Source organism: Prionailurus viverrinus, chromosome B4, assembly GCF_022837055.1.
Source record: "Prionailurus viverrinus isolate Anna chromosome B4, UM_Priviv_1.0, whole genome shotgun sequence".
Lineage (NCBI taxonomy): Eukaryota > Metazoa > Chordata > Mammalia > Carnivora > Felidae > Prionailurus > Prionailurus viverrinus.
In genome coordinates, this window is record NC_062567.1 from 48727841 (window position 1) to 48749705 (window position 21865).

Genomic DNA, 21865 nt, shown 5'->3' on the forward strand with positions numbered 1-21865 from the left:
AGGAAGCCTGGAATTTTACTGGTAGCATTTTTTTTTTTAATTTAAAAGAGAGAGCATGAGTGGGGGAGAGGGGCAGAGGAGAGAGAGACAGAGAGAGAGAGAGAGAGAAGAAAAGAATCTCAAGCAGGCTCTACAGTTATCATGGAGCCTGATGTGGGGCTCCATACAATGACCCTGGTATCATGACCTGAGCCAAAATCAAGAGTTAGAAGCTCAACTGACTGACCCACCCAGATGCCCTAAAATGATGGCATTTTTGAAGAGAAAGAGAGATTTAATTATGAAAAGATTTAGCTCTGAGAACACATGTTATTAGTTTGAGGACTAAAAATAGTATATAACATTTGTTCAGTGCTTACTATGTGCCAGACTGTGTCCTAAAACTTTTACATGCTGTAACCCATTTAATCCTCTCAAAAGTCACAGGAGTCAAGTGCCCTTGTCTCTGTTTTACAGAGGAGGAAATTAGGCATGGAAAGTACAAATAACTTGCTCAGGGCCACAGAACTAGTAAATGCTAGAATATGATTGAAAACCTGCAATCTGTTTCCTCTGCATAGAGCTTCTAACCATAGCAATTCATAAGCATGTAGAACTCTCTGTGTATCAGGCAGTGTGTACACGTTTTCAGTTAATCTTCACAGTAATTCTAAGAGCTCAGTATTATCTATGCATCTCAGAGATGAGGAAATTGAGATATAACAGGTCCAGGATTAGAACCCGTGGTATAACTCCTGTTTTCAATAGCTCTGCTTCCAGCTTGACTAAAATAAAGAGCTGTAAAGTATACTTATAGCATATACATTGGATAAGTCAATGACAGCCAAAAATAAAAGGATTTTAAGCAGAAATTTTTAAATTTGGACTTGATTCTTAAGACACATTCCTCAGTATCTAGGTGCTTGATAAATTTTGTTGAATGAATGAATGAATGAATGAATGAATATAAAGTTAAGTAGAGATATTGTTACACCAGCCTCTCAGTCAGATATTCAGTGGTAGTATGGATCATAAATAAATAAATAAATAAATAAATAAATAAATAATAAATAACAAAATAAAATAAATAAAATAAAATAAAATAAAATAACCATAGCCAAATAGAGGTAGATTATTTTCCTTAAAATACTTTGCCTGTGATTAGATACTGCTTCTCCACGTCACCTACAAAATGCCTAGGTTATAGCTTTCTGATTTAAATAGCCACACTTCTGAGAAGCCTAAATCAGATTAGCAAAATTTTCCACTCTGTTATATATTTATTTAAATGCTAAGCATAGCAACAATAAAGAACATAATCATTCTTTATTTTAAAAAAAGAAGCTTTCTCAATAGTCCTTGATTTTTTTCAGTTATTGCTTAGACTAACCTTAATTATATCTAGGTTGCCAGGCTGAAATCTTAAAGTATGTTTTATTTGAATTTATTTAAAAATGTCTTTACTGGGGCGCCTGGGTGGCTCAGTCGGCTAAGCGGCCGACTTCGGCTCAGGTCATGATCTCGCAGTCCGTGAGTTCGAGCCCCACATCGGGCTCTGTGCTTACAGCTCAGAGACTGGAGCCTGTTTCAGATTCTGTGTCTCCCTCTCTCTGATCCTCCCCCGTTCATGTTCTGTCTCTCTCTGTCTCAAAAATAAATAAACGTTAAAAAAATTTTTTTAAATAAATAAAATAAAAATGTCTTTACTTTTAAAACAATGTTTTAATCAAAACTGTACTCCTATCTCAAACGTTTCTAGAGGACCGTAGGTCAAATCAGTATCAAAATTCTTTGTCTCATCGTTGTTCTTCACATCACAGAAAAGTGTTTCCAATCCTTTCTTTGCTAATCTCTTAGATATGCTAATGCTTCACCTTAGGTCTCTTTATGTCTCAAATAAAATGAGAAAAATGGCAAAAATAGAGAAAACAGGATCATCTTTCTGGTCTTCTGTTTTCCTGTTTTTCAACCTTGAGAACTACAGGGGGTGATATTATATACATATCAACATGGTTTGTACATATTTCCTCCTTTCTGATCTGTATTTTTATTTGACCTAGTGTGAAATAAAATACAGCTGACTCTTTTTTTTCCCTTACTAAGCATACAACAGTGAATTGGTAACATTTTTTTTTCCCTCAGATTGCCTTCTGGAAGAATTTGTCATTACCTGAAAATTTTTCCCTTAAATAGTCAATATCTTCTAAGGAAAAAAAGAAAAAAGAAAAGAAAAGAAGAAAAGAAAAGAGAAAACTTAAATAACAAAACCATGAAGTCAAATACATGATCTGTCTTATTTATTTTTAATTTAGGAATATATTTTCTGTAAAATCACTTTCATTATTAATTGGTCTTACAATAACTTTTAATGGATAATATTTCCATCAAATATAACTTGGAATTAAATATTTGATATATAGATCGATGTTCTTCCTTCTCTGTTGCAGCCCAGCTAGGCTATTCAAAGCCCATAATAAGCAAGTTTCTTCAGCTACTCCATAAAGGAGATAGTCCCATTCCTTAGAGTAGATAGAAAATACAAAAAAAAAAAAAAAAATCAAATGAAAATAAGTTGTTGTAAATGCCTAATTGAACTCTACACACCACTTCTCTTCCTACTTATGGTTGCTATTCGTTTTTGTTTGTAGGGACCGAGCACCTTTTATTTTTACTTCAGAGATGGAGTACTTTATTACAGAAGGTGGGAAAAACCCACAGCATTTCCAAGATTTTGTGGAGCTTTGCTGTCGAGCTTATAATATTGTCAGAAGGCACAGTCGACTGCTCTTGAACCTGCTAGAAATGGTAAGTCCCTTGAGGAAACAACAAAAATAATAAGCTTCATATATGTCTCTCTTCCAGTAGTCTATTTTTGCTAATGGCTTGGATTTCCCCAAAGAGCTATTCAAATGAGAAAGGAATGAGCAAACTAAAAGTACCACTGTACAGCTTATAAACACATTTCTTAATAATTCATTACATTAATTCACAGTTATTGTCTCAAACATTTCTATTCACAATAATATTGATGTATTCATGGGTTATCTCAGTATATTTTGAGTAAAGATTAAGGACAGTAGTTTAGAGTATTATATCAGTTGTTATTATGCTTTAGGATTTTTCAAAAGTACTTTAAAAAGTACTATCTCATTTACACATTATAACAACCTAATGATGTAGACCAAGCAAGGATTTTTCCTGGCTTCCCTCCCAATTTCTGCCTTTGATCATTTGCCTATTTTTCAGATTAAGAAATTAGGGGTCAAGAATATAAGACAACTAGCTAGCAACTCAACCACAGAATAGTACATTTAGTGGTGTACATTGGGTCTACTGAGTCATGCTCCTGTATGCTCTCTGTTGACTTAAGTGTGAAATTTAAGTGTAAAATTAAGTGACTTAAGTGTAAAATTTCATTTCACTGTCCATTGTTAAAGAGATGGACACTATATATACAGGGAGAGAGAAAAGGAATCTGACAGAACTATTTCTGGGAGAAGGAGGAGGTGATTCCTTTGGGCACACCCATATATACTAGTAACTACAGCAAAATGTAGGAGAGAAGCACACCTTTGGTAAATCAATATGGTGCTTGGAGTCAATACAATAATCCCAAATAGCTGGTTTACAACCTTCAGATGACAATAATTCTACTAGGTGCTGTTACTTAACTCCAATAAGATTATGTTTCCTCATCTATTAAATGAAGATAATAGAGTCTACCTTGCAGGATTGATGAATAAATGACCTAATAGTGAATGTTTTCCATGACCATTATACTAAGTGCTTTATGTGTACTAATTGATTTATATTTCATAATAACCTCATTAGATCATTAATATAAAGCACTCAGCATAGTACCTGTCATATAGTAGAGTTCAATTAATTTATTATGCTAGATCTTTATTAATCCAAAAGAGTACTGTCCAATATAATATCCCCTACTCATATGTGGTTATTTAAATTTAAATTAATTAGTATCGACTAAACTTTAAAATTCATCTCCTCAATCTCACTAGCCACATGTCAAGTGCTCAATAGCCACATGTGGCTTAGTGATACCATATGGGACAACACAGATATAAAACGTTTCCATTATTGCAGAAAAGTTCTATTGGGTAGTATTGAATAAATGTTGACCTTGTTGCAATGAAGACTTGATTGGATCCTTGTTGTAACTTTCAACATATGTACCTTACTCTGTCTTAAAAAATTGATATTTAAAAAAGTATTATAAACATATAGTCTTTCATGCATAAGGACACTTTGGTTTCTTTGTGTAAACTAGATATATAAATTTTGCCCATGTCTAGAATTTTCAAGTTGGCTATTTCAATAATAGCCAGTGATTCATATTGGTAGATTTGCATTCTAACTCCCAATTCTATTAGGCCATATTGCAATTATGAGATGGCTAATGGTTCATAATCTGTGTTCATACCACAGAGGAAACTCTACAAGGACTAACTCTGTGACCTCGACTCCATTTACATGTAAAAATCCAGGTCATATCATTCTAATATTCTCTTGGGCTCTAACTGGCTCCAAATCATGAATCCATGAGGTCATGAGTACTTACTACATACCAGAAACTGAGGATGCATTTACATAGAAGACCCAGTCAGCCTTAAGGTTTTCAATATGATAAGGAAGATAAAATTTGTGTATACAATAAATGAAGTGTCCAGCATTTCTACATGTCTATAATGTTATAAATAACTGCACACAAGTAAGTACCATATTCTAACAACTACTTGAACCAGCAACAGACATTTTAAAAATAAACACAAAATAGAAAAGCACAAAATATAGATTATGCTATTTCTCAGGTGATACTAAAATTATGCTGAATAACAAAAGTAAGCATGTTAAAATAATGTGAGAGGACAGCCTTTTGGAAAAATTGAGAAGGCTATTGGTGGACTTTTTCCTCTTACTTAATAAACTTATCTACCTACCTGAAAAGAAAACTTTTAGCACATGTGTCATAATATATAAAATAATTATTAAAGAGCTTATGTAATGTTATTTCATTTAAAAGAAGGAGATAAATGATGTTTGAGTCAAGTACTGAAGCAATTTTTCATAAAATAGTATTAAAATCAAATATTGAAGATTTCTGTTACAAAGTATATCCAAACAATCTTCGTATGTTTTAATCTTCCAGGTCTTGACTTTTAGGCTAAGAAGGAAATTTTGGCAATACAGAGCCCTAATTCAGATTAGGCAAATAATCTTAGATTTAAACTCTCACAGAAATTACAACAGACAGAAGCAATGTGGACCAATTAGAACAATGAATACATATGAAACAGCAGTATATTACTTCTGTTTCTGGTCATTTACCTCTTCATTCTCTGCTTTCGAGGTTTCTTTCTTATGGGATTCTGTAGATAATCAAAGCATCAGTAAGGTTTCAGGACCACACTTTCTCTGGCATAGCTTCCTATAAAATAAAAACAAATTTAAATTCATGAAAGAGTATTTTCTGCCCATGTGGGTACTCAATATTTCCCTCAATTCTCTCTCAAACTGACTCTTATTGTATTAACTTCTTTTAAAAGAACTAAATCTACTGCTCCATGACCCAGTTACAACTTGAGAAATAATTGACATGGGTCATAAATTCTATCTTCTGTGAATGGTCAGTATCCAGGATTATGAGCCACAAGTGTCTGGTAAGTCTACTATGGAGTTAATGGCTCATCCCTTGTTGAGAGCAGCATGTTTCCAGATATCCACAGTCCTTTTTATTTGCTCCTGGGAAAATCAGGGAAAAAAATAATCCATGAAATTCCCATCTTGCTTAAAAGCAAAACATCTGTAGGAGACCCAAGAGTGTTGCTGGCTGAAGTCACTAACATAAAAGCCTGTATTTCATCAGCTTTTCTCTCATTAAAAAAATCAATATCAGCTATTATGGAAGGCTCCCAAAGAACATAGGGACCATTCACCCAGTTTAAAATGTTTATCACACCCATTATTATACCAGATATTTCCCAGAAGAAATCTTTCTAACTGCTCTATGAGGTGGCAAAGAGTGTCTGCTTCCCTAAGCATAACTATCAAAATAGATTTGGACTTGGAGAATAAAAGTAGAAAATTTAAAAGTGTTTCTGTCCTTTAAAAAGGAATTTATCTGTTTATCACCTGTATCTGCTCATTACCTATACTAGCCTAGCCACCCTTTCCCTTTCCTATTGCCCCAATTAAAGTTATTGCCCATATAATCTAGGCTAAGAGGTACTTGAACCGCATCTCTGTGGGTCAGAGAACAGACATGCCTAAGTGGACCCGGGTATGAGGTCATCCTTACTCCAGTGGCAGAGTCACAATACTCAAAGCCGCCTCTCTGGGGAACAGAGCACACAACAAGGGCAAAATTTGCTCTTGTTACCTTTAATTAGCCACATATCAAGGAGAAAGCTGAGTTCATCTACTTTGAAGCCATCTGCACTTGGATGTTGGTGCATAATGAGGGGGCCAGGGTGGGGGGTGGAGAAGAAGGATTAAGTATAGGGTATACTTCCCAAGAAAATGTTTGACAGAGTTCCAAGCAAGCAGGTGTGAATTCTGAGTATCTAGAGAAACCAGAAAGCAATTCAGATCTAGGGAAGAAAGCTGTTAGCAAGTAGAGAATCATAAGTCTAATAAAGGGGAAACTGTCTCAATAAGTACACAAATGTGTCCAGAACTATAATTACAGAACTGAAAAGATAAAGCCTACTCTACACTTTAGTTGCTCCTGAGAATATACCTCTCTATAGTTGATTTTAAGTTTAGTAGTTGGGGTTGAACTTACTAGTTACAGGCTTCCAGTGCCCGACAAAGCTAGGCATTTTTTCTTTCATTCATTCATTCATTCATTCATTCATTCACACATTCCTGCATGCATGCATTATTTCACAGACATTCATTAAGTTCCATTTGCAAGGTACCATGTTTGGTGATATAAACAATTTAATATCAAATAAAAACTCAGTTCCTGTCCTCAAAGATCTTAAAATCAAATATGACAAACATATGTGTGAACCAAACATAGTAAAAGTAAGGCAGCAATAAGCACTTGAAAGAGGTGCGACCAAGATACGATTGCTGTACAAAAAAAGCAGTAATTAAATCTTATCAAGACAATCTGGTGTTTCAAGGTAAAAAAAAATATTTAAGCATTCAAAAAGAATTTCAATAGGTAAGGAGGGATAGGAAGGGAATTCCAGCTGAGAGAAAACTATAAGTATGTGTGGGAGCTCAACGAACATGGGCGTGACATGCGTTGGAAATAGAGGTAATCAAATGTACTTAGTCTGTAGTACACAGTGAGACCTATATAGACAATAGATGAAGTGACAGATCACAGTTAGATTACAAAAGACATTTATGATCAGAATGAGGATTTTGGACTTTGATATACAGACACCTGAGAACCTGGAAGTTTCTTTGCTTTTGATGAAGACAGTACCATCATCTAGCTTTGATTTTGAACTGACAACTCAGAAGCTATGTAATTAGAGACAGAGAGATTGGAGAAGTAGGAAAAGTTATCTAAGCAAATGAAAATGAGGAGCTGAACTAAGACAATAATTGCAATGTAAAGGAGAATGAATACAAGAGACCATTGAGGTGGTTTTTATAGAATTATGTTACTGGCATTGGGAATCAGAAGAGGGAATCAAAGAAGATATGAATTTCTTCTTAGTTGGACAATGGTTGCACTGGAGATGGAGAGGAAAAAGGAGGAAGAGTTTATGGAAGAAGAGAATTTGCTCAAATTTAGATATTATGAGTTTAGATCATCCATAACGAGAAGCAGTTAACAACTTTCCAGGACTACCTGATCCATTTCGAGGTTTCAATTACTATCTATATGTTAACGATTCCCAAATCTATATTTACAGCTATATACTTTAGATCCCACCCAGCCCTTCAAATTTATCCAATTAATCACCCAGTTTTCTCAACTCTACTTCCTAAATATATTTAAAATCCAATAACTTTATTCTTTATTCATAAACATTCTCCTAGTCCAGTCTCTTATTTGGCCTCACTTTTATCCATTTTCCACAAATAACCACAATGATCTTTTAAAAACACAATTCAATTATTTAGTGCCCATTTAAAAACACTAAAAGAGCTTCCTTTTGCCTCTAGGATAAAGTACAAAACTTTTATATAGCTAAAAGTTCCTACCCTACTTACCTTTTCAGGCCCATCTCTTGTCACCTACCCACAGGATATCTTATGTTACAGATGCTCTCCTGGAGTTCTTTTTGTGAAATAATGAAAGACATCTTGCGCTCCTTGGTACATCTATACATGCTGTTCCCTCTGCCTGGGTGGGGACAGTAGGAAAGAACAGTTTCAAATCCATTTTTTTCTCACTTGAACTTCAAGTCAATCATAAATTTACCCATCCTTCATAACCATATTCTCACTGTTTCCTTTACATTTTTAGAATTAGCAGCATTGTTCTTAACTTCCCACTACTGTAAGAGTGCCTCTATTCCAGAGCAGGAAATAATTTATCTTAGTCATAGAGGTACTGTTGACATTCTCCTCCTTCTCCACCTCCTGGTCTTCCTCCTTCTTCTTTTTCAAAGTTTAAATTTATTTCAGAAAGATCTACTTTTTCTCAAAAAAATTTTTCTTTCTTTTTGCCTATAACTAAAAAGAGTATTATCTCTTCAGTCTACACTATAATATAAACACAGTACTTTTCCAAAGGCTGCCAGAAAAATATCTGAGCCTTTGTACAGTTTTATCTTTAATTACTGCATTGCTTCAATAATCTTTAATAAATGTAATCACCACTTAAATAGGGAAAATTGTGTTCTTAGAGTATGAGTCATAGAGTCATGAAAGAACATAAGATTAAGAGCCAGAGGGATGAGTTTTATACTCTGTGCTTACACACCATTTGATCTGGACACTTCACTTATGCTTTTTTTGCGATTAAATTTTTCTTCTTTAAAATGGGTATTGCTATATAATTTTTGTGTAATAATTTATAATGTATAAAGCTCTTTCTTATTCATTAGCCATTTGATTGCCCCCGGAACATGTTGAGTATTCTTATCTCCACTTTCAAAATGAGAAAATGGAGATTCAAAGAGGTTAAGAGACTTTCATGATCATTGAGATTTTTAATGGTGGGTCCAGAAATTCTGATACTAGAACCCTTATCATTCTACCATCCAATGCTGACTATGCTTCTTCTACAAGAAGACAAGATAGGGATAATAATACTATCATGCTTATTTCACTGGTTTATGATGAAGATTAAATTATTATTATTATTTTAAAGTTTCATTTGTTTTTGAGAGAGAGAGAGAGACAGAGTACTAGCAGGGGAGAGGCAGAGAAAGAGGGAGACAGAATCTGAAGCAGACTCCAGGCTTTGAGCTGTAGCACAGACCCTGTCACGGGGCTCAAACTTGTAGACCATGAGATCATGACCTGAGCCAAAGTCTGATGCTTAACTGACTGAACCACTCAAGCGCCCCAATAAAATTAAATTATTAATCTGCAAGCACTTTGACAATTTTATTGGTTCTTCTTATTGTTGTTTTGTTGCTTCTATTAGTAAATACAGGAAGTTAAAAAATCATGAACTTCTATCCATTCATGATTATAAACTGAAAGGCTTTGCTGTATAAGTTTAAGTGTATATGCATTTGTAGAATTAACCAAGTAAACTTAACCAAATTTAACTAAGATCTGATTTACATTTATTCTGAGGTTTTGTTTGTTTGTTTGTTTGTTTGTTTGCTTTTGTTTTGTTTACCTGCTAAGATGCTACATGCAGGATTGCCTGAGCTGAGTGGAATTCAAGACCTGAAATATGTGTATAATAATCTTCGTCCACAAGACACAGACCTAGAAGCAACAAGTCATTTTACCAAGTAAGATAAGCTGTGAATGTATGAGTATGCATTTATTCATGTGTACAAATACGTTTCACATTTGAGGTGATTTCAGGGTGAACAGTCAGTGCTATAAAGCTGTCATTTCTATAACCAGCTGTGTCTTCTTTCCCAAGGGATAGAAAGGGAGCAATGTGAATGTCGAGGAGAGGGCCTTAGTCAGTGTTTCTGTACCATGCTATTGTTTGCTAACCAGCCTCTTCATCTATTACATTGCTCAATAAGAGGTCACTAAGAAGAGCAAGGACTGACATAAATAGATTGGTTGCTCTACTTGAACTATGTCCAGGAAAACAATTTGGAAAAAGAGATTTATGATGAGATATGGACTCACTACTTTCAACTCTAAGACAATACAAATATTGGAGTATTTGGTAACTATCTTCTATTTTAAATCTATGTTTTTTAAGCAAGTCTGAGAAAACACTAATATACATCAAAGAAAGGCCTGTCCAGAATATAGTGAATATTAATTACACTCAAAATCATTGTCAAAAGGGTGGTGCGTTTTATAATAGAAGATTCCTCTGAACTTCAATTTTTGAATGGATAGCATAATTGCTAGCAAATTCTAGGTGCTCAATAAATGTTAGCATAATCATTATCATAGTAAAGAGTTTAAGTAGAGAAATACGCTTTTTCCTATAACTCCTTAATATTGAATCTTGAGTCTACTTTTTAATTGTTCCAATACTTCGGAAATTTGTAAACACAGATTATACTCTTTTTAATGGATGTATGCTTTGTCTTTTTGAGGAAAACAGTATTTAAAATAAAATCTTTCCCAGCCAATTATTACTTTTACTCTTCCCCTTCCAGAATGTATAGTGAGGACTCTATTACAAGGGAACAATGAGAGTTGATTGGGCCATCCTACATAAAGAATTTCACTTTTGCAAAGAATCTGTCTTTTGTGAACTTTACTAGATAGGCTCCTCTTGTGGTTGAATAGAAGCAATATGGTAGAATTAGAGAATGCTAGAGCTGAAAGAAACCTCGTACTTCATTTATTCTGACAATAAATATGCAAATAAGTAAACTGAAATTCAAAGAATTAAAGGTCTTGCCTACAATAAAAAAAATAGTAAGAAATACAGCTAGGATTAGGGCCCATAGCTAGGACTTCAATCCCCTGGTCTAGGGTTTTTCAACATTTAATATAGAAAACTATATGATACCATTAAGGAACACCAGGCAGAGCCCTTGCCAAAAATATACATTTCTGCTACCTCCTTTGTTTCTGACATTCTACCATAAGAGATTCTTTAGTGGAGTCTGGTAGGTTTTTTGAGTCTTGAAAAATGCCCTCTGGTAGTAAAGGTTATCTCTGAAAGAAGCATCTGTTTATGTCTACTTAGAAAACTATAAATATTAGTTGACAATAGTCTGTGGCCAAAGACACTAGCTTAAAGATTTGCCTAAGTGTTTCAGATCCTTGATTTTAAGGATAAGAGACTCTCAAGTTGCCTCAGCTATTGGGGATGGGGGATTTTTGTGAAAAATCCTAGGGAAAGGCAAACAACCGGCCTTGGGAAGAGCGGAAGGTCTTCTGTCACAGGGCCTGGAAGGTCCTTCAGAGTTCAACACAGCTCTGGGATCCCATCAGCAGGAAGCAGCTTTATACTCCAGCTGCTCACCCCTGGTCTAGTTACCTCCGTCCTAAGTAGGTGAGTGCACATGGTACCAAAAATAGCCCCCTCAGGCTATCCAATTATGATCTGAGTGGGATGCCTTTCTTTGAAGTGGGCTGCTGCACTACAGGCACAATGATTGATGTGTCAGTGGGACCTGGTTGGGAGATAGAGTTGCAGAGAGAGGTCCAGAAAAGATGAAGGTTGGAAACATGTGATTCAGCTAAAGCCTGTGTTTGATGTGTCATTGCTTAGACAGTTTACAAATAGTCCCTACTACTACCTAGAGCAAAGGAAAGAAACTATATATTGGATGAAGAAAAGCTCTTTCAGGTCCTGGCCACAGGGAAAATGTCGATAGGCTTTGTCTGCCAGAGTTCCATCCCTCCACATTTTCTGACTTTAACTGATACACCCAGATCTATAAAGAGCAGAATCTTCGACATGAATGAGCCTGCCTACATTTACTTATGTCCTCTTCCTAGTCAAGAGATTGTGAACTAATATGGGAAGTAGATCTAAAGCCACTAATCTCCTGGCAGTGCGCTAGACCTCATTATCCTGCCTGCATATTTCTGCCAGGATAATTTTCTCACTTTTAGATGTTATATAGTATGTTCTGTTAATTAAACTTTGTTCTACAATTTTATGGTAAACAACTTGTTCTCCATTGCAGACTTAAAAGGCATTTGGTCATCTAAATGAGGGCACATCATTTCTCTGTTCAATAATTGTTTTTGACTTGCCATTTCCTACCTCTTACTTTTGACAACCTTATAATCTGATTGTCTTTATCAAGGTTTATCCACTCCACCTCTATTATTCCCAAAGGAATCCTCTTCTGGGTAGATAAATTTCTCATATACATTCATTCCTCCTTTGTCTATTTAATACATCAGAAACGCTTCCAAAGAATCAAAAAAAAATTACTGGAATGGGGGGGGAGTCTGATCTAACTTTCAACTCTACGTATCCCTTAAGATGCTGGACAACTAGTTTCTTGTCCATGAAACCTCAGATTATTCCCATCGTGACTAGTCTTTTGTTCTATAATCCTACAGAATGTGTGCTATTTCATGCTGTCCTTAATTTATTACTGAATTACATGATGTCTAGTATATCACCTTAATACACTTATTGGTTATACCAGTTTCTCCTAAGTAAAACAGGGGACATAGTCCCACTTTTCCACTTTCGAACATATCTGAATGTGAAACATGCCTCATTCCCCTTAAGATATATTTTAAAGTTTAGCAGGAGATGCAATGTAAACATCAAACATTAAGTCTATAAAAGTTATATAATAATGGCTAACATTTATGGTGGTATTTCTTATGTGTCAGGCCCTGTTCTAGTGCTTTTCATAGAGTAAGTTGTTTCATCATCATAACAAGTCTGTAAGAAAAATGATTAGTAATACTGATAATAGCAATTATAAATAAAGAGCATGGGAGGAAACTTTTGGAGGTAATGGGTATGTTTATGGTATAGTTTATCCTAATAGTTTCACAAATGTATAATCATCTCCAAACTCATAAAGTTGTATATATTAAATATACACAGCTTTTTGCATGTCAATCATACCTCAGTAAAGTGATTTTAAAAAAGTCTGTAAGATAATATAATTTTAATCTAAATTTTTAGATTAGGATACTATCTTCCCCAGAGAAGTTAAATAATTTACCAAAGGATATAGCCAGCTGTAGACGTAACCACAATGTGTATCCAGGGGGTTATGCTACAGAGTGTGAGGTCTTACACTTTATCCTGTGGGCTCAAAACCACCCCTCTCATATGCAGGCTCTTGGGGTATGTCGCTTCATAATTCAGACCATAGTTTTCTCAAGGTTCCTTAGAGCCCACTTTGGCTACAGTTTGAACAAAGTAGATCTTTTGTCTCACATCTTGACTATCCCAAGCCTTGATGGAGGACAGATGTTCCTTCCCAGTACTATCATCTCTGTACCATCACCAGGTGTCCCCCGGATGTTTGGTTTAGGATCTGCTATGTTTGCTGCCCCAGGGGACCACCATGGGATAATTTGACTCCAAGGTACTCAACCTCTTTCCTTTCTCTGATTTGGCTCATTACCAGATGCCTTGAACCTCTCTGTCTTTCCCCTTCTGCTCAGAGAAATCTCCCAGGAGACTCATGTCTCCCTTTAGTGATATATTTTATCCTATAATCTCAACTACATACCTTTATTTTTAGATATGATTTAATGTGTTTTGAGTTTGCCTTTCCACATGTTCTCTTAAGTTCTTTGGTAAGCAAATGTGGATCGTGTGCTGATGATCTTTCCTATCACACAGCACTGTGAAGACCCTGTTATGGAGATTTAAGAAACCTCAATTAATTGTGACTAGGATTCTTAACCATTTGAAAAAGTTACTTAAGATCTATTATTTATATATTAAAAATTTTTAATCTAATTATAGGATATTTCTTTTGTTAATACTCAAGCAATATATAGAATGAATTTATAAAAGTAGCCTGATTAATTAAAAACAATAGTGGAATTTTGAATGACTTGATCCACATGATTAAAATAAATGTGAAAAATTATGTGCACTTGTTTACTTTTCTGTGTAAATAATATTGTTATCTTAAACTGTGTTCTCTGACATCACATGGGTTACAAAACTGAAGGAGATACTTGAATAGAGATGCCAGTGCACATAATTTACCAAAAAAGGAAAGTTATGTAATGGATATTACATACCTATTATGTAATGGATCCAGCATTAGTCTTGGTGCTTCAATGGGTGACATTAATTCTAATATACTTTTGAGAGCCCCTGTATATTTAAAGTCTGTGTTCTCTGTGTTCTGACAGGCTAAAAGTGTTTCATACTACTGCTTGTTCCAATATTACTACTAAGATAGAAATAAAAATAAGAAAATCCACCATCCACCACCACCACCACCAAGCTCACAGATGTGGGTCATGAATGAGGACTAAGCCATCTGAGACACAGCATGTGTGACTATCTTAAGTGCCCAGTCCTGACTACAGTAGCAGTAAGAGGCTGCCCTCTTGATATTGAGACTTGAAAGAAATGGCTTTTCCTCCCTCTCCGAGAGAATGCTTTATTTATGAACAATATAGGATCCTACCTCATTCTTGGGTATTTGCACTCAGGCTTAAGAGGTGATCGTAAGTGTTTCAGAAGATGCTGTACTCAGCGTGGCATTAAAAATTGTATTACAATTAATGGCATTTAGAGAAAAATGAGAATAAAATTCTTTTACTGACCACAAAGGTTTTTCACAGCATTGCCAACTCTTCTCTCTGCTTCCCTTACTTTTTTCGACTCGCCTTACAGCTGAGTGCTATTGAATAGAATCAAGAAAGTCTCGTGACTCAATTCCTGCAAATGGATACTCACATGTAATACCTCTGCAGAGTCCACTGCTAGGCAACAAAGGCAACGATCCATTAAAATGCTGTCTAAATGGGTTACTTTAGAAATTTCAATCACTTTCAAACCTCGGGTTAGCTGTCCTTAGAAACAGATAACCTATTTCACAGACCAGACTGGGATCATTAAGCATAAATTTCCCTGCCTACCTCCCCTCCCACATACAGATCATGCTTTTTACTTCATCCATTTTCTCCTCCAAACATGTGAGAGAAAATTTTCCATGTATTTCCACATATTCTATTTGGCCTGCCACACAGATTCTTTGGTTTAGTAAGCATAAGATCTCTGGCTCTTTGGCTAAAACTGAAGGCAGCTAGAAGCAAAACACAAAACTCCAAACTTAAATTTTGTTTTCATGAGGTATTTTGGTAGCAAAAGCCAGAGATTCTATCTGATATCCTTGGAGAAAAGGGTATAAATGGACTCAAATCGTAACCTAACAAGTCCCAGAAACCAATAGGACCTGATTTCTAGAGGAAACAAAGGACTTCTACTCTGCTTACTCTGCCTATATTTTACCTCTTTGCCCATTGGCCAGTATTCTCTAGTGGACATTCCAGAGAGAGACAATCTAATTGACTTAAATAGTTGCCTTTGTCCCCACTGGACAGAATCCTTCACACAAAGCCATCGTGGATTCTGTTGCCTATCCTTACACCTATCATGGGCCATTCCTTGCCAAAGAACATCCTAGAGTTTCTTCTCTGAACTTTGAGCTTTAGAGAGAGCAATCTTAGTTATGAGGAGCCATTGGGCAGAACAGGCACAATGACTGTCCCAACCAGTACAACCATGAAGCCACTGGAAATGTTGATGACATCCAGAAAAAATGCTCCTGGATTCCACATAGACAAAGGAGCCAGGGTCTGTGAGCCTCCTGAGTGTGCAGACATAATGCCAGAAACTTCCAGTGTTTCCCTCATTCTTCCTTAGTTATTTTTCATGGCTACAGAGTGAAATGAGACTCTTTGTGCTCAATGCCTCAAAACAGTTAAATGGCCTTCTGTCTAGTTTCTCTTTGACATTAAAGAAAATATGGGAGAGGGATGATTCTTGGATTCTTTTGTCCTTAGACTTTCTTGATGCTTTTCTGGTACTTTGCAAATTGTTATCTCTTGGATTGTTGTAATTCCACAAATATGGATCAAAGTTTTCTTTTGCCTTAGTAACCATTGATACCCATAGAGATAAATGCTCACAAGAAAAACAAAGAAAAGACAAAAAACAAAAAAAAAAACCCAGAACCTAGAGGAATTACCAATCATGATGTCCAACTTTCATTAAATTAGGAAAGCAGATTTAAAAGAGATATGCAAATTAAAACAGACTGAAGTTTCTTTTTCATTGTGAAAGTCTCTCATTAAAAAAAATAATAATTGTAAAAACAAATCTGAACTAAATTGACTTTATAAGCCACTTTTTAACTGAAGGTATAATACCTTTTACAATACTGTATTTCCTAAGTTGCATGACCTAGTCACATCATTACAATGTTCCATAGCTTGGCTGCTGTTCTAAATTTCTGCAATAGGAGAGTCTCTGTTTTTGAATTATATGAGCTACGCTGAGAATTTGCCCAATTTGCCTAAATATCAAGTCATGATACACCTTAGCTATTAGCTTTTAAAAAAAGATATTTTAACTTTTCCGGAGACTATCAGTCTAAAGGTTAAGAGCATTTGGAAAGTTCAATGCACCCACCCAGAGTGCCAGAAGTCATTAGTTACAAAAGATGAATAGTCCAGATGGCGCTGTTTCACAACAGCTGCTAACCCCTCAACAGCTAAGGGCAACAGCCTATCCTCACTGGTATTCCTGACAGACACTATGTGTTGCATAGGATTGCTATATTCCAGGGATTTCACAAACAGCTAAAGTAATTTATTATTTTTAAATATATTTTTCACATTTTAAAGATTTTTGTTACCTTAATTATAGCACCAATTATCAATTGGTTATCAATTATTATTATTGATTTTTCTATACTATTTCATGTTAAGATTTTTTTTTTTTGCTTTGCATAAGATTTCATGTTAATGTCATCAATAAAATGAGCTGGCTTTGGGGAGGGTGGGAATGGAAACCTGGAATATCATTTTACTGGCATAATACTTACACATAATAAGACCAGTCCATCAACCTTTTTCTAGTTCCTTTATTCCATCTGATCTGATGTGGCTGCTTTTTCTAAGTAGCCTCCCTAAGAAAGTATAAGAATTACTTATTGATAGTCAAGACCATGGAGCCTGGAATTCTTGTTTGTATGCAGAGTTAGGTCCCTGAGATGACATTTACATAAGACTCACTAACCTTATAGGTAAATTTTGAAGACTTCAAACTTTAACTTGGAAAAGAGCAAAGTTTTTGTTGTTGTTTGTTTGGTGTTTTTAAGCCACGTTCTAAACTATGAAGCAGGAGAAAAGAAAACAAAAATAAGAAAAGAAAGAAAGATAAACCTAAAGCTGCCTCTTGTTTTAACCTTTATTTTTTGTAGGATTTCAAGAGAGTTCCCCATAAGTCATTTTCCATAAAACCATAAATCTGCACATTTATTTTCCCTTGTATCCCTCTATCTGTAGTTTGCTACCTTTTGGACTCATATATATTCATTTCTTTACTTATTTGGTAGTAAGTTTTCTGAAATAATATTTGCATAATATTACTCTGTTTCCAATGACTTTTCATATGTTATCTAATTCAATTCTATCAACAGTCTTGGGGGAATGGCATGGTTTAGTCGTCAACTATGTTTTATAGATGAAACAATTGAGTCTCCTGGAAGCTAATTGACTTTCTTGAGATCACAGGCAGAACTAATAAGTGAGTTCAGAATAGAGCAAAATTGATTTCTTGCATAATGGATGTTCTTCCCAGGACCTTAAGCAAAATCACATGGAAAAAAAATCCTACCTATGAAAGTCCTAATACTCTGATAATCTCAGATAAATATAGATTTTTTTAACTCTGATGTCTTCAGGTTAAGTGAAAGAACATGGTAAGAAAACATCTAAACATCTAAATGTTTAATAAGAAAATATCTAAATGCTTATAGCCATGTATCTCAAATTAGGATACCAGGCCATCAAAGCCACAAGGATTAATATGAAATATCCTTTCATAGTATCTATTTTATTTAAAATTTAAGGTTAGAACATGAAGCTTAAATTTTTGTGTTCTCACATGTGTACATACATATATGGCCAAAAGCATCTCTTTTTCATGTCAGACAATCTTGAAGTTTTAAAAATAAAAATGCATAGACAGAAACTTTTTTTATTGTGTATCAAGAATGATTAGTCACTGAATTCATCTCATAATATTTTTTTTGGCTAAAAAAAATATGGGTTTGAATACTTATTGTCCAGTATAAATTTGCAGCAAAGTAGGAATTATCTTTTTTTGTTGTTGTTGTTGTTTATGAAATTTATTGACAAATTGGTTTCCATACAACACCCAGTGCTCATCCCAAAAGGTGCCCTCCTCAATACCCATCACCCACCCTCTCCTCCCTCCCACCCCCCATCAACCCTCAGTTTGTTCTCAGTTTTTAACAGTCTCTTATGCTTTGGCTCTCTCCCATTCTAACCTCTTTTTTTTTTTCCTTCCCCTCCCCCATGGGTTCCTGTTAAGTTTCTCAGGATCCACATAAGAGTGAAACCATATGGTATCTGTCTTTCTCTGTATGGCTTATTTCACTTAGCATCACACTCTCCAGTTCCATCCACGTTGCTACAAAAGGCCATAATTCATTTTTTCTCATTGCCACGTAATATTCCATTGTGTAAATAAACCACAATTTCTTTATCCATTCATCAGTTGATGGACATTTAGGCTCTTTCCATAATTTGGCTATTGTTGAGAGTGCTGCTATGAACATTGGGGTACAAGTGGCCCTATGCATCAGTACTCCTGTATCCCTTGGATAAATTCCTAGCAGTGCTATTGCTGGGTCATAGGGTAGGTCTATTTTTAATTTTCTGAGGAACCTCCACACTGCTTTCCAGAGCGGCTGCACCAATTTGCATTCCCACCAACAGTGCAAGAGGGTTCCCGTTTCTCCACATCCTCTCCAGCATCTATAGTCTCCTGAGTTGTTCATTTTGGCCACTCTGACTGGAGTGAGGTGATACCTGAGTGTGGTTTTGATTTGTATTTCCCTGATAAGGAGCGACGCTGAACATCTTTTCATGTGCCTGTTGGCCATCCGGATGTCTTCTTTAGAGAAGTGTCTATTCATGTTTTCTGCCCATTTCTTCACTGGGTTATTTGTTTTTCGGGTGTGGAGTTTGGTGAGCTCTTTATAGATTTTGGATACTAGCCCTTTGTCCGATATGTCATTTGCGAATATCTTTTCCCATTCCGTTGGTTGCCTTTTAGTTTTGTTGGTTGTTTCCTTTGCTGTGCAGAAGCTTTTTATCTTCATAAGGTCCCAGTAATTCACTTTTGCTTTTAATTCCCTTGCCTTTGGGGATGTGTCGAGTAAGAGATTGCTTCGGCTGAGCTCAGAGAGGTCTTTTCCTGCTTTCTCCTCTAAGGTTTTGATGGTTTCCTGTCTCACATTTAGGTCCTTTATCCATTTTGAGTTGATTTTTGTGAATGGTGTGAGAAAGTGGTCTAGTTTCAACCTTCTGCATGTTGCTGTCCAGTTCTCCCAGCACCATTTGTTAAAGAGGCTGTCTTTTTTCCATTGGATGTTCTTTCCTGCTTTGTCAAAGATGAGTTGGCCATACGTTTGTGGGTCTAATTCTGGGGTTTTTATTCTATTCCATTGGTCTATGTGTCTGTTTTTGTGCCAAGGTAGGAATTATCTTGATAGCACACTTTATAGGTTTAACTATGAGAAAACATTGGTCATATATTTTAGATATTACAAATTCAATGTTGAGCTATTACTTTTCTTAATGGAATAAAACAAACTGTGACAAAGTTGTATTAAGTCATTGTTCCCTCTGAATCGTTAAGAATGACTCACAAAGCTGGACACTCAATCAGGAACTCCAATATAAAAGACAAAAAAAAGTAATGTGTTTATCACACACGCCAAAATCAAAGCAAAGTGAAGTTTGGAGGTTAAATGAAGAAATTGGTTTATGGGGAGAATGAGTCACTAAAAGTCTTCTATTTATATACGATAAAATTATAGAGTCAATGGGGAAATAAGAATGTTCTTCTGCAAATTCCTTCACAGATAGTCTTTTGAGAAATGTTTTCCTTAGACTAAAGAGACTGACCAGTAAAACAGGTATTCTATCAAGCCACAAAATGATATAAACAACTTCAGCAATAGAAATATGCTCCTGAAATTCCCATCCTGTTGCCTCAGAACCTTCGCTCAACTGCAGTTCACGGCATTATAGACATCTCTCCTCAATGGTTACTCTGATGTGACTCATAAAGCAGTGAAAAACTTTTGTCCCTTAGAGTCACATATTAATATAAATGTGCACTCAAAAAATATCATAATATTTTTTGAATATTGAAATTTTGAATATTGAAAACTGCTCTCTGTCTCTATGTTGAACCTGACATGAAAGACCAGACCTCCTGGATTCAACCCAATTTTCTGAGACTGAAAAACTCAATGGCTCATTCTCACACACACATAGCTAGGAAACCTGTTGGTAGCATTTGTTTGTAATGATAAGCTATTTAAAATATTTATGCCATATTAAAAGATAAGTATGTTATGAAGTAGAGTAGAATTTGTACAGATTTTTAAGATAGGACCTAAGGCTTAAGATTTTATGGTTATTTTATTACCCTTTGGACCATGTTCCCTTCAAGAACAGGCTTCAAGAAATACTGTTAAATGTTTTTCTAAGCATTATTTTTATGTAAAAATTAAAGGATCATTATTTTAGTGCCTTTATTCCATCTAAGAATTCCATGCTAAATGTATTGATTGGCTAATCTTAAAGACAAAGTTGAAATACTGTTTATTATAAATAATCCACAATGAGAGCAAAGACTGTGGAATCAGATAAACATGAGTTGAAATTTTTGGTTACTACTTTCTAGGTGATGTCACCTTTGGTATTCATTTACCTTTCTTGGTCATTTTTTCTGGCATCATTGCTAAAATAATTTTACTGCTTTCCTGTAAGGATGAAAAGATTAACATAAGGCATTTAGTGGCACTGTCGGCCAAAGTATATATACTCCCTGAGGGCAGAAATGTGATTTCTCTCCTTTACTTCTATGTCCCAACACATAGAACAGTGGCTGGCAGGGAGCTGGAAGTGTTTATCAGGATGATCTGGAAGCTTTCCCTAAGAAATTTAAGAACTGGTTCCTTAGAAATGCGGCTTTGAACCTGTAATATAAGGATACTCCAAAGCATAATCCTGCTGATCCTGCCATTAAGCAAAATAAATCACAGGGCTGCCACCTGCATAAATCAGATCCTTGCAGAGGCCTGAAACCTACTGCTCTCAGGTCCCCAGTCCCAAATTGGGTCATATTTAACAGCACTGTGCTATCAGGCCTTAAATCTATCACCTGCAAGAGGGGAGATGGATTGGTGAAAGTCTTCCCTAAAACTATAGGCTTATCATAAAAGTTCATCCTTCATCTCCAGTCTTCCTACATCTTAACTGTTGGGCATCATAAGAGTAAGGCATGGACATAGTTGAAATTTTATGAAGGTGAATACATTAGAATTTAAGATTTATGGTTCATGGCCTATCGTCATGAGAACCGAGTACATGCTGTTACCCTAGAGCTTTCCACCCCACACACAAAATATGTTCAGTAAATATTTGTTGAATGAATGAATGAACGAATGATAGGGTCTCCATAAATCATGATTAGCATTATACTCCCACTATTATTATTATCTTCATTCCTTAAACTATGAATGAGAAAAGAAATGAATGTTTTATACTATACTATATACCCATAAATTCGTAA

The 21865-nt window shown here is 35.4% G+C and overlaps 1 protein-coding gene and 1 long non-coding RNA gene across 7 annotated transcripts in view; one reads left to right on the forward strand and one right to left on the reverse strand.

Annotated features, from left to right (window-relative positions):
• The window catches only part of LOC125171122 (uncharacterized), a 38968-nt gene extending 30665 nt beyond the window's left edge, over positions 1–8303 (reverse strand). Inside the window, exons 1-2 of the long non-coding RNA XR_007154198.1 lie at positions 8176–8303; positions 5326–5425 (exon numbers count right to left, since the gene is read on the reverse strand). This is a non-coding gene — a long non-coding RNA (uncharacterized LOC125171122). The remainder of the gene's footprint in view (positions 1–5325; positions 5426–8175) is intronic.
• Positions 1–21865, forward strand: part of PIK3C2G (phosphatidylinositol-4-phosphate 3-kinase catalytic subunit type 2 gamma) — a 355118-nt gene that overhangs the window by 256305 nt on the left and 76948 nt on the right. For all 6 annotated transcript variants that reach the window (XR_007154196.1, XM_047868249.1, XM_047868251.1 and 3 more), the window contains 2 exons: positions 2628–2784; positions 9769–9878. Coding sequence is in view for 5 of the 6 variants with exons in the window: in XM_047868249.1 (XP_047724205.1) it covers positions 2628–2784; positions 9769–9878 (267 nt within the window). In the remaining variant the exon portion in view is untranslated. The remainder of the gene's footprint in view (positions 1–2627; positions 2785–9768; positions 9879–21865) is intronic.